Source organism: Lithobates pipiens, unplaced genomic scaffold, assembly GCF_037356315.1.
Source record: "Lithobates pipiens isolate NorthernLeopardFrog02 unplaced genomic scaffold, aLitPip1_a1.2 Scaffold_23, whole genome shotgun sequence".
NCBI classification, from domain to species: Eukaryota; Metazoa; Chordata; class Amphibia; order Anura; family Ranidae; genus Lithobates; species Lithobates pipiens.
In genome coordinates this window covers 167,757,462-167,771,467 of record NW_027507785.1, presented here as the reverse complement: position 1 = coordinate 167,771,467, position 14,006 = coordinate 167,757,462, and the positions used below count along the sequence as shown (strand labels likewise).

The window sequence follows — 14,006 nt, the reverse complement described above, 5'->3', positions numbered from 1 at the left end:
TTTCAATGCATGTAAGGGATAAAATATGGTGTTGCGTCGGGTAAATGGATACTAAACGTGTCGCGCTTTAAAATTGCACATGCTTGTGAAATGGCACCAAACTTCAGTATTTAAAAATACAGTTGTGCTCATAAGTTTACAGAATTAGATTTCTTGGCCATTTTTTCAGAGAATATGAATAACACAAACACTTTTCTTTCACACATGGTTAGCGTTTGGCTTAAGCCATTTATTATTAATCAACTGTCTTTTTAAATCATAATGGCAACAAACTACCGGAATGACTGTGATCGACACCCCAATCTTCCAATGGGGACACTAGTTCTGGTGACCTGGGGGTCCCCAAAGGAATTGCCCTAATTTGCAGGGATTTCCTCTCACTTTGTTTTGGTTATGAAATTGGAAGTGAAGGGAAATCTCTGTAATGGGACACAGATGACCAAAAAAAAAATTGATGGGTTATATGTCTCCCTTACTCTCTATCTAAAATGTAAAACAAAAGTTTTGCCTATAGTTCTACTTTAATGTGTTCTCTTTAACCAATCTGCCCATGACTAAAGATATGACTTCCATTCCCTATATACTCACATGCAGGATGCAAGGGAGGGAAAGGCCATTTGTGATAACTAGTTTGATGCTGCGATTGATGTACATGTAAGGCGTACAAGCTATTACTTCACATCGTCTATTATACAATTTTAGGACTTCAAAATTTAATATCATATATTACCATTTACCTTCCTGGCAATGATTTTGTGGTGTTGTATAAACATTCTTGTTTGGATTTTCATTTCTCTCACATAGGTTTATTCCTACAATATGTCACCAGAACTGAGAGATATCGAAATAGGCTCTACAAAAAAATGAACAACATCATAACCATAGATCCTAGTAAAAATAAGTTAATGACACATCTATTTTGAGCCCCCTTGCCCTGTCCATTCCAATGGAAAGCTCTTAATTGTGCAGTGGCAATAAAAAGCATATGAACCCCTTGGAATTTATTGTTTTTCTGCAGCAATTTGTTATAAAATGTGATCTTTTCTTCATCTACTGTAAGATGCAACAAACACAATAGGGGGAATCCAATAAAGCTGCTGCTCCACATTTGCCGTTAATCCCTCTTGTGTCTGTATTGCGCCAAATTCACAAAGCATTTGCAACACTTCTGATTCTGACAGCGACTAGTGCACCAAATTCAGGTAGTTCTAAAATGCTCCACTTTTACATTGTTTCTCATTGAACACGCCAACTGTATAAATAGAGGTAATCGGGACCAACTTTCTTTTGGCGTACAGGTTTTGCGAAAGTGTCTCAAGTGCATTCTAAAAGTGGCACAGCATGAACTAAATGCAGAGTACAAGCTACAGACCAGTACGTGAATTTGGGGCATTCTTCACCACTTTTAGAATGCGCGAGAGACACTTTTGCAAAATCTGTCTGTGCAATTCTATGTGAATCCCAGGGAATGTGCTTAGATTGGTTGTAAAGTCAGAAGGTTTTTTTTATGCATTAAGATAAAAAGCCTTCTGCATGCACCAGCCCCCCTAATACCTGAGCCCCATCTAGAGCCAGCGATGTTGTAGGAGTGTCTCGACTGCCCAGGACTCCCCTCCTCATTGGCTAAGACAGAAGCGCAGCGCCATTGGCTCACGCTGCTGTCGATCAGTCAACCAATAGGGAGAGAAAGGGCTTGGCTCCATGTCTGAATTGACACCGGGAGCTGTGGCTCAACTCATGTGCCCCCATAGCAAGCCGTTTGCTGTGGGGGCACTCCAACAGTAGGGAGGAGCCAGGAGCACAGAAGAGGGACCCGAAAAGAGAAGGATCCAAGCTGCTCTGTGGAAATCCACTGCAAAGAGCAGGTAAGTATAACATGTTTCTTTCCTGAACGTACCCTGCTGCACAATGCTGGAGGGAAAAAAGTGAACTCACACTAATTACATTAATAAAAGCAAATTGGAGATGGTACTCTGCACACCTGAAGTCCAAATAATGAAATTTAATTTAAAGGTGTGGTTTAGAGCTACTTGATAAGGCCAGCCATACACAGCTTGAATCTCAGCCAGTTCAGCAGAAATCGGCTGAAATTCGAACCGTTAATGAGCTGGCTGAATGTACCAAGTTAGTTGATTGATTAGTTGACAACCAGCCTGCCGGATCTGCTTCCAAATATCGCAAGCAGCTGCTTCAGCTGCTAGTAATAATCATGGTCTTCCCCCTCCCCATGCATTCAAAGCAATCTCAGTGTTTAGACCAGTGTTTCTCAACTCCAGTCCTCAAGGCACCCCAACAGGTCATGTTTTCAGGATTTCCATTAGATGAAACCGCTATGGTAATTACTAAGGCAGTGAAACTGATCAAATCGCCTGTGCAAAATAATGGGAAGCATGAAAACATATCCTGTTAGTTCGCCTTATGGAGTGGAGTTGAGAAACGCTGGTTTAGACATCCATCAGTTGACAGTGTTGCAGGACAGGTGGTGTGTTAAGGCTGGAGAACAACTTCACCTCTCCTCATCTCAATAACACAGAGGGGGGGGGGGGGTGTTCGGTAATGTACTGAGGTGAGAAACAGTTTTCCCCTACTTTTATTCATGTTTTCTCTTCTTTTTTTTTTCACTAAGCAAACTTTCTGTGGACTTGCATGCACCCCGGGTGACTAAAGTGCAGAATGTCAGCGCAATGTGCATTCATTGCATGTAGGAGCATATAGGGAAGTGTGGTAATGCTGCAGCTGAATTTAGTTTGGTCACCCTAGGAAAAGATGTATTTCAGTGTACACTTTGCTGGTATGATAAGCAGGAATGCATTGAGTAATACCTAGTACAAAAAACAAGCGATTGTGGCTTACAAATCCTTAAAGGTGATAGCTGAACTTTTTTCCTTTTATTCTTTCACCTGGTGATTCAGCCAGATCACCTCCTGTCTAAAGCTCTGTACACACAGTCAGATTATTGGATGAATTTTCATCCGTTTTTTGCTTGATGCTGGTCTCAAATCTAAAACGAAGAGGGTACTCGCCATCAGAAAATTTTCTGACGGCAGAATCTGACATCAGAAGTGACGTAATGAGTTGAATTGTTTTGTATATGTTCTTTTGTTTCTGAGCATGCCTAGTCTTGCTCTTCAGATTTTTTTTTTTTTTTTTGTCAGAGAACTGTACTAATGAAAAGAAAATTGGACATTGTCACATCAGACAAAAAAATTTCAAGCCTGCACATCTAGTTTTTGTCTGCTGAAAATTCGTAATCGGCTGTCAAAAGCAGCATACTAACGTTCATCGGACGAAATTTATCTTCAGATTTTCTGACAGTGTGTCTGATTTACTGCATATTTTTGTCTTCAGATTTACCAAAAATCATGTATTGCAAGGGCCTGCCTGATTGCATTCAAATTGAAACTCGTAAGGTTTGAACTCATATTATATGGTTTTGGTAAATCTGGAGACAAAAATATGCAAAAAAAAAATCTATGTGTATGGGGTCCTAGAGTGGCTCCACTCTAAGACCACATTCAGAGCCATCCTTTGACAGCAGCATTGTCGACCTGTAGAAAGAATGTAGTGTTAGATGCACTAGCAAATTTGGATAGGACTTGACTAACAAATTAACTCCAGCAAACACTTTTTATTCAGTTACTGGAATAGATTTGGGGGTAAAGGTTTCACAAAAATGAAAAAAAGCTGACCGTTGTAAGCACCTCTGTCAGTGTTTGTTTCTCTCTCTCTTATACTGCCATATTTGCTGGGCAGCTTGGTCTGTTAATGGAAGCATAAAAACAGACTTGCTGGCCAGAGCACCAGGTGGGGGGAACCTTCAACAAAAAAAAAAAAAAAAAATCATGTTGCTACCATATTAAAGGATAGGAGCTGCTAAATATTACACCTTTGTTTTAAAAATTGAGATACACTTTAAAGTGGTTGTAAACCTATGAAATATTAAATATTCTAGCCTTTCTGTCCCCTCTATCTGCATGACTCACTTCTGATCTCCATCATACAGCGGGTGATTGACAGCCTCTGCTGTCCATGTTTCCTGTGAGATGGTGTAGAGGGGGCACTCAAATCTCAATTACACTAAACTCTCCTTTCTGTGCTGTGCTTTGTGTGGCATCAGATTCCTGCCCCCTGAAGCTCATAAAGGTTGTGTAAACTGCACTTTGAATGGCTATAGAGGAGAGGGCTGCAGATAATTGGGTACAACTTATGTAGGAGGATTTGTTTCACCTCTGTGTAGCACCTGAGGCTAGTCACTCCGCTGGGTATATGTAAATTTTTACAACCACTTTAAATTAAAGTAGAAAATATAAATGAAACTTCTTGACATTACAGGAACATGTGTAATGACATTTGGTTTATGTGTTTGGGTTAGGTGCACTTTAAATCATTGTAGTCTTCTGACTGATTATTCTATGTGCTGGTTTGCAGAAGAGTCAGTCACCCATGCAATATTATTTTCACTAATGTCTAAAGTCCAGTAAACCAAAAATGCTTGTTTTTGCCAATTTGAAAAATTCCTGTACATTTGACATTTTATCCACAGACTGCAAGAAATAGCACTTATCAGCCACATCCTATTCCTATTTGGTGGTCCTTCAATGGGTTTTTGGGCCAGGACCCAATCACTGATTGGCTGTCAGGGTTGTCCACAAGCTGTCTGGGACTCGGCTGCCATGGACACACATGTGCAGTGTGTGGGCGTTAAGGCTCACCTCCCTGCTGCCGTACATATGCATTAGTGGTCAGCAAGAGGTCAAGGTGCAAAGCAATAGTTACCGGTCATCTCCAGTTTGTGAGATTGAACGCAGTTCCCTATTTAGTACCCATAAATGTGTTTCATGGCAATACACACTTCTGCTGTGGAATTTAAATGATGATCAGCTGGTATTAAGGGGGACAATTGGTTTACCAAGTAATTTATAAACGATTACACCATACAATGTATGTAATACTTTACGTATATATGCACAAATTTGTTTACGTTTGCAGAACTTTACTTACTGGGCCTTTTTTTTTTCCCCATCCTTTCTAGGCTAAAGAAAAGCAGACAAAAAGAGCGCAGGAAGCAAAATAAATAAGAAAAAAAAAAATCTTGCCGAAGGCAAAAAAAGAAACAAGTCTAGCTTCTTTTGCATAGTTCTGGAGGAAATCAGCAATCAAAGACTTTTTATGTTATTCACATGTATTGCAAATATTCCAGTTCTTTTATACATATATTTATCACTATTTGAATTCCTACCGCTGGCACACATTTACAGTTATTACAGAAAGCCCTGTACAGATTGTGTTACTATTAAAATGTGTTTACAAATATAGTGGAAGATGATGTATGGACTTGCCAATTATTAACATAAATACCTAAAACTATTTTATTAGGCTCCATTCTCATCTGAGCACTGGCGTAATCACCACAATTCTGCCTGCGATTTCAAATCTCTGTAAAACGTGGGATGCGTCTGCACTGTCATTACTTCTAATGGCAACCCAGTCACGCCACGAATGTCAAAAAGGAGCATAAGCTTCTTTTGGGAGACAGCGTCGCAATTTGGCACGTGGCAAAATCGGGGTGTTATTAGAAGTAATGGCATTGGAAACCCGCCCGTGTTTTGCAGCGATTTGAAATTGCGGATTTGCGGCTGTCCCGCCCACGATCAGCTGTGACTGGAGCCTTAGTTCCAGGAATATAAAAAGTAAACAAAACAAACTTCTTTTTTCATCCTTGTGGGTTTTTATTTTTAATGATTATTTTGTACTTTACCCTTATTGACATTCCTTTACATTTGGATAACCATTACAATTATACACCATCTCAAACTCATCCCTATGTAGCATTGTTCTGTTTTAAAAAAAAAAAATAGTTTTGTGTGCTGAGCTGTTGTAGGTTCCTCCTTTACCATTACTACTTTTGTTTTGTTTTTTTATATGGTGTAATTGACAGCTTGCTTACAAGTATGCTTTCCTATTAGTTATACTGGGGATTTTTGTCCAACGTTTTAATTCTCTTACAAAATAAAATGTTCATTTTAATTTAATAATGACATGGAGGAGGATGATCAAGAGGCCTTTGGTGTTTGCAAATGAAATGGAAACCAAACCTTCTATTTTCCCAAGTCATCCTCCAGGACGGTCACATGAAAAATAGGCTCCTCCTACAGGAAACCTAAGCACACAGAGAAATTGATAGCTCCCCACCCACTACTGCCCTTCAGTTCTTGTGCTTACTGAACTCCTGTAGGCACATGCACAGCAACTACCGTTTGTTGTTTTATGATTACCTTTTCACCTTTCACCTAGGAGGTGCCTGGGAATGCCTTACCAGACCTCTCTGGCATCAACAGGTGAGGTGGTCCTGTGCCAAGAGTCGGGTCGCTTTTGCTACATCCTCCCTGATTGTGACCTTTGTTTCTTCTTCGCCCCACCTTTTTCCTGCTGAGGCTGCCAGATCCATCTGGGGAGCTCTGGTGGGCAGGTGAGGTGCCAATACAGGGGCCGCTAAGTAAACACCAACAGTACAGGGGAGGATATGCATGCCTGCCCAGGTCCATCCAGTTTACGGGCAGAATGGGACGGTTATCGCTTCCATTGGTTCTTGGCGGTGCATTAGTGGTCATCGCTCTCACTACAGCATGCATGGCAAAGCCTAATATGTGTGTCACAATTAGATGTTCTTAAATGTATTTTATTAAAGCAGAGTTTGACCCGAAAGTGCAACTTCTGCTTGTTCCCCACTTTTGGGAGACAGGGCCACAGCGCCATCTCTTGAATATTCACCGGACCAATTGGAAAGCGCACTTTGCGCATGCACAGTAGGGAACTAGCTGTGAAGCAGAAAGGCTTTACTGCCGGGTTCCCATGGCGGTGGCTGCACCCGACAGTCGATCTGAAGATCAAACACCTCTAGCTCCATGAACAAGTAAGTGTCCATATTTTAAAAGTCAGCAGCTGCAGTATTTGTAGACGCTTGCTTTTAATTTTCTGGGTGTGAGCAGACCACTGATAAAATCCATATATGATAGCATAATGCAGGTGACAGGTTCCCTTTCAGGAGACATTGTGTATTAGTCCATTAATGTAATTTCTGATGATCAAACGAACTGTAGGTAGTTTTTTTTCCTTACAGATCTCTAGTCACAGTATATGGTTTCATTTTTTAACATCAGCATTGTAATAGAAAAACAAATGATATTTTTGACAATCCAATATAAGCTCACATTAAAAATGTCCTTTCATGTCTGCAGGCCATCTTTCACTTTTTCCTCTTTTCATGGACTCCCTGCATATTTTTCAGTTTCTAAGAACTACATCTCCCATGGTACCTTGCTACCTGCAAGCTGTGATTGCTGTACTGACTGCCTCCTGAAATTTCTCCCCCCAGCACCTCTGTAATTCAGGAGTTAGGCTTTGTGACAATGAACCAATTAACCGGGCATAGCATGTCCCAGGATTCAAGGAAGTAAATGTTTAAAGATTTCAAGATTAGAGCAGTAGTAAAGGCAGTATTTTTATTTTTTACCTACAGGTAAACTTATAATAACACTAATCTGTATGGTAAATTAATTACCACCTAAAAGCGCACCATTTAAGAGATATTCTAGGGTGCTGCACCCGGTGGCACACCCATGCCGTTCCTTGAGAGCTCTGTGGCATGCGCGGGAGTAAAGTCATCACGACTCAGCCATTCTTCAGCAGTGACAGCATGCCACTCAAGGAATTTTTTTCTTTGCTTTTTGAATAAAGCCTTTACTGTGAAACAATATAAATAATTTTACATTTGGACTATAGATACTTTACTTTCAGCCCAGGCCAATACAGATATGTCTTCATGTAAAAAGCAATATTTTTTTTTGCTGGACATTTATTCAAAGCAGAGGCCCTAGATGGTGGGTGTTGCAATTTTTTTATGTCACACTATATGCACAGCAACATGCAATGTTTTTGGGGGAAAAAAAGTACACTTATATATTTATTTATTTTTTTCATAAAAAAAAAAAAAAACTTATTTACAAAAAAAAATAATAGATGATGATATAGCAAATAAATAGATACCAAACGTCACACTTTAAAATTGTGCATGCTTGTGGAATGACAACAAACTCTGATACTTAAACAATTTTTTCTTTTACAAAAGGTTTATTGAAAAATTCACATCAGTGAGACAATACAGAGATAACATAGATCTGCCAAAAACATATCAAAGACCTGTGAAGAGTTACATATAGACATAACAATGTTGGACTCGTGTCCAGGCCATAATAGACATGTAGAAGCATCCAAGGCTGGCCGCAACATGCAGCCGGACATCATAGAGCAAAGCTAATGGGGCGTAGGGGCGGACAGAGTTCATTTGTTCAATGTCGGATAACCACATAACAGATAGAAAGTCAAACAAAACTCTTACATAGCGAGCAGATGAATTTGGGCTGCTTTCAAAAGGGGAATAAAAAAACCCCGCTACTGGTCAGAGATGCCACTCGGCAGCTTGAGTACGCTGTGAGACAGATGCAAAAAAAAGGAGAAAAGAGATAGCGATAGAAGTATAGAAAAGAGAGAAAAGTGGGAGAAAAAGAAAAGAAATGGGGTAAGGGGGGGAGAGGAAGAAGGGGGGGGGGGGGGGTCCCTGGAGCGGGGGGACATCCAACGATCAAAGGGAGAGGAGTACCGGATCAAATCTGGATGGGCGGGTATAAGCCACCCAGGGCTGCCAGACCCGAAGAAATTTAGCATGGGTATCTGATGCTATCGCCGTCAGTTTTTCGTTCACCATAATATCATTCATACAGTTCTTAACTGCCTCATAGCTAAGAACCGGAGTCTTCCAGGCCCTTGCTATGGTGATTTTGGTTGCAGTAAATAAATATGCAGCTAGCTGACGTTCCGGACGCAGGAGCTCTGCAATCGGTTTCCACAGGAGGGCCTCAAAAGGGTCTCTCCTAATATCCACATGAAAGAGTATACGAAGTAGAGCATATATTCTGCCCCATAATCTAGTCACCCTGGGGCAGGTCCACCAGATGTGAGCCATGGGGCCCTCCTGCGAGCATCTGCGAAAACATAGGGGGGAGCAAGACGGGATAAATGTCGCCAGCCTCGCCGGGGTGTAATACCACCTATGGAACACCTTATACGCATTATCCAGAAAGAGAACGTTTCTGGAGCATGTAGGCAGTGCCTTGGTCATAGCCTGCCAGTCCTCCGGGTCAAGCTGTTTGCCCAGTTCAGCTTCCAATTGAAGGTGATAGGGCCGGAGCAGCGGTTTCGTAGATGATAAAATAGCTGTATAAATGAGGGAGATCAACCCTGAGGCATGGGGCCGAGATCTACAAAGGCTCTCAAAAGGAGACAGTGTGTAGGGAGCAGACTGGGGCCCAATCAATTGGTGAAGGATGTGCTTAAGTTGGAAGTAGGTATAAAATTCCCTGAGGGGAATATCCTGGGATGACCGAAGGGCTGCAAAAGGGATAAGTTTAGTCGGGGTGAGCAAGGAATGGACATCTACAAAACCATGATCCGTCCACCACGCTAACTGACCGGGGTTATCACAGCCTGGCGGGAATAGGGGGCAGTGTAGAAAACGAAGCAGCGGGAGATGGGGAGATTGGAGACCTGCGGAGTATTTCACCGAATCCCAGAGGCAGAGAGAATGGGCCTATGTTCGGTGGGCGTTGTACTTTCAGGAGCCAGGGAAGGGACGCTAACGGAATCGGATGGGAGTCCACCATATCAAGAATTGCCCAGAGGGGCATTTGATGGCGTTCATGTAGGCGGGACAGGGGGGGCGATTCCTGCTGCCGTGTAATATGCATGCAAATTAGGCACTGAGAAACCGCTGTTAGCCTTACGGGCATAAAGAACCTGCTTTTTGATCCGAGACCTCGAAGAGCCCCAGATAAAGCGCATAATTTTGCGTTGGTGGATTCTAAGTACATGGAGGGGTACGGGAACCGGCAACACCCGAAAATAATATAACAGTTTTGGAAGATAAGTCATACGCACCGCCGCTATCCTGCCAAGCCACGAGATTGGGAGAGTTGACCATGAGTCAAGCAAACCCGTCAGCTTCCAAAATAAAGGGGGGTAATTCGCCTGGTAAAGCTCTGAGTACTTGGGTGAAAGTCTAATACCCAAGTACGGTAAAGTGGTTGTCCACTGAAAAGCAAATGCGGCTTGCAAAGAATCCATTTCCGCATGTTGTAGGTTGATAGACATTGCCCTAGATTTCGCTGGGTTAACTGCCAGGCCCGATAGCGCAGCGAAGGTATCCAAAAGAGAGAACAAATTGGGAAGGGAAAGCCTGGGGTTCGTAAGTATCAGCAGAATGTAATCTGCGAACAGTGACAATTTATGCATAGTGCCCGCAACGTCCACTCCTGAAATGTCCACATGTGACCGAATCGCTTCCGCCAGGGGTTCCAATGCTAGAATAAATAGTAGTGGGGAAAGTGGGCACCCCTGGCGGGTTCCCCTACGTATGGGGAAGACCGGCGAGTCGTAACCATAGTAGCGCACCTTGGCCTGTGGAGAGTCATAGATAGCCGAAATCCAGCCCATAAAGGAAGTGCCAAAGCCATAGCTAGTAAGTACCCGCATCAGGTATGACCAGGACAGGGTATCAAAGGCTTTGGTCACGTCTAAGGAAAGAAACATTGTCTCCAGAGACCTAGTATGCGCCAGATGTTGGACTTGCACGAGCCGTCTAATGGCGTCACCAGCCTGCCTCCGGGGGACAAAACCTACTTGATCTTTTTTGATCAGTCGGGGGAGGAAGGAATTCAGGCGAGTAGCCAGGATTTTTGTCAAGATTTTCACGTCAATATTGATCAGGGAAATTGGTCGGAAGTTGGCCCAAGAAGAGAGGTCCCTATCCGGCTTGGGGATCATCACCACATTTGCCATCAACATTAACGGTGAGAAGGAGTGACCACCCTTCACCGCATTGTACACAGCCGCCAGGTGGGGGGCCAGCACCGCAGCCAGCTTGCGGTAATACAAAGCGGTGAAACCATCAGGGCCTGGGCGCTTCCCCACCTTCAATTCTTTAATGCACTGCAGGACCTCCGAGACCTGTATGTCCCGGTCCATAAGCGACATCTGGACATCAGATAAAGAAGGCAAGGATAACTCCTTTAGGAAAGCACCCAGGTCCAGAGTGGAGGTGTGAGTCGGGGCGGAATAAAGTTTGGCCAGGCGGTAGCGAAATTCCTCCAATACTACTCGGGGGTTACCCGTCAGAGTATGATGCCGGGTGCGTAGAGTGATGGGCTGAAATTTCGGAATGAAGGTCCGCAACCTCCTGGCCAACATAGCATTGGGTTTGTTTGCCCTGGCGTACCACCTCTGATGAGCCCAACGGAGGGTGCGTTCTGCATCATCCGTGAGGCATAGGTTCAGGTCCAAACGAGCTTTGTCCAATAGCCTGCGGTTTGCTGTAGAGGGGGAGTGTTTAAAAGTTGTGGAGAGAGCCTCCAACCTTTCCTCAAGCTTACGGCGGGTCTGGACCCTCTCTCTCTTCCTCTGGGATGCTATACGAATGACCTGTCCCCGAAGGACGGCTTTATAGGCCTCCAAGAGCATCACTGGGGAGGATACTGAGCCCACATTCGTTTTAAAGTAATCCTCAGAGGCCTCGTGGTGCTCCCGCCAGACATCGATGAGATCATGGTTTTGTAGGGCCTGCAAGAATTTTTTAGCTGATGGGGAAGGGGATTTATGGGCCGGCGGGTAATTATCCATAGAGGGATTAAGTGTCACATTGAAGTCGCCTGCCAAGAAGAGAACACCTCTCTGGTAGATCTTCAGCAGGGAACAGACATGGGTCAGAAAGGGGCCCGGATTAATATTCGGGGCATAGTAACTCATAATAGTAATCTCATTATCCTGGATGGTGCCCTGCAGCAGGAGATACCTGCCGTCGGGGTCAGCTAGCTGTTTACTGCAAATAAACGGGAGCGATTTATGAATGGCGATAAGGACCCCCTTCTGCTTGGTGGGGCCGTTTGCTAGGTAAACTTGGGGATAATGTGCAGAAAAATATTTGGGGGAGGAAGAAGAAGAAAAATTTGTTTCCTGTAGACATGCAATGCCGATTTTAAGATGCTGGAGGTATTTAAATATTTTAATCCGTTTCTGGGGGGAGTTCATACCCTGAACATTCAGGGAAAGCCAATGAAGCGCCATCTTGGCGGTTGCATGCAGCAGCATGTCTTCTGTTCCCACACCCCAGGGAGCGAAGGGTAGAGGGGAGGGAGCGGGGGGAGAGGGGAAGAAGGGGAAGGACAAGAAAGAAAAAAGAGAGAGAAAAGAAAAGAGATACGAAAAGCATAGAAAGGAGAACAAGCTCGATAGGACATATAAGGCGAGCTCAAAGATGTACAAGAACGTGGGCTGAACGGCCCAATCAGGAGTGTGACCAAGGCCGAGAAACCCATCTCAGCCAAGTGTACACACATCTGGGGGAGCACAACTGGCCTAAATTAAACACATGGAAACAGTATTGTTAAATGAACATAGAATAGAGCTAACAAAAACATGGAAACATAAACCAAATTGAGTGTAACCAAAACACAGTAGTAAATATGGGTGAACCTCTTCCACAAAGGAGCGGACGTAAGGGCCCACCCAAGCCCTCAGAGAGGGCAGCCAAGCCACCGTCCCCCAGGAGGCCGGGCGCACCCCCACAGCCAGGCCACAATATCCCCCCCGCCCCCCCACCCAAATGGAAGGGAGAGGGGTCTAGAACACTGCAAAATCAGCATCTCCGTGGGCCATCAATGGGGGAGAAGCCTCCCATCCCCCCCACCCCTCTCCCCAGCCAGCAACCCCCCCCCCAGAGTCCCACCCGGATAGATCCACCAAGGAACACATAAAAAAGAAAAAAACAACAAGAAAAAAAAAAAGCTGGTGGGCGTCCAGGTGGCAGTGTCAGTGTCGCCCCCGGCCGCCAGTTTAACAACAGGACGGCCTGCCCCAGGGCATTCCCCCACAAGCTAAAGCAACAGTCCAGCATCAAATAACAGTCTGATGGGGGGGGGGGCCTCGGGTGTTTCACCAGAACTCCACGTTGAGAGCAACAAGGGGAGAAAAAAAAAACTACCAAAATTATAAAGTATCGTCCCCACACCACGGGAGCTGGTGGTCAACAAATGAAATATGGCAACAAAAAAATGGGAGGCAGACCTCTTCATCCTTTACCTGACGGCTGGAATCTTTGGGCTTGCAAGTCCCGAAGTGCTAAATGATAACGTCCCTCGGGGGGCCCTCGGTGGGTTTAGGGGCCAAAGACCTGTGGATGCGGTCAAACTCTAGCCTCTCCAGGGGGATCTCCAGAGCCAATTCCTGAAAAAAAGCCGTGGCGGTACCTTGAAGATCCGTGAGCGACTCGGGGATACCCCTAATGCGAAGGTTGTCCCTCCGGGCCCTATTTTCTGCGTCCTCTAACTTGTCCCGTAAGGCCACCAGCTCTGAGGACAGCTTATCAACCTCCTCTTCATGGCCCTCAAGGACAGCGGTAGCTAAGTCCATGCGGTGCTCCAACTGGTTGGTGCGGTGGCCTATCTCTTTAAGGCCCCGCACGAATTCAGAAGAAAGCTTACGGGATGCCGCTGTAATTTTGTCCCGTACAATGCTGCGGAACCGCGCCAGCAGGTCTTCCGTATCAGCCGGGGGGGACTTCCCCCATCCATGGGTAATAGGTGCAGGCTGTCTGTGGGGGACAATGGACCCGCCACGGAGAGCTGAGTCTCATCGTCCGGGTCCGGAGGCTCCGGCGCCATCTTTACTGTACCTCTGGCTGAGGCCTGTGCGGACTTGTGGTGCTGCTGGCTCCTCGGCGGCTTCCTCGCCGATCGATGCATCACCGGAGCCCCCGCGGGATGTTCCGGAGCTGGCGGGGGTGAGTATGGTATGGAGAGACTGCGTCTATGTCGGATTAGGCTGGTGTTAACGATCCGACGGCGGGGAGCGAGGGAGTCAAGCGGCCATCTCCCTACTTAAACAATTTTTATAGGTTA

General features: G+C 44.8%; 1 protein-coding gene across 2 annotated transcripts in view; it reads left to right on the top strand.

Moving 5' to 3' along the window:
- UCHL5 (ubiquitin C-terminal hydrolase L5) overlaps positions 1 to 5,818 on the top strand; it is a 119,448-nt gene extending 113,630 nt beyond the window's left edge. For both annotated transcript variants that reach the window (XM_077452571.1, XM_077452570.1), the window contains one exon: positions 5,033 to 5,818. Coding sequence is in view for 1 of the 2 variants with exons in the window: in XM_077452570.1 (XP_077308696.1) it covers positions 5,033 to 5,074 (42 nt within the window). In the remaining variant the exon portion in view is untranslated. The remainder of the gene's footprint in view (positions 1 to 5,032) is intronic.
- Positions 5,819 to 14,006: the final 8,188 nt, after the last annotated feature.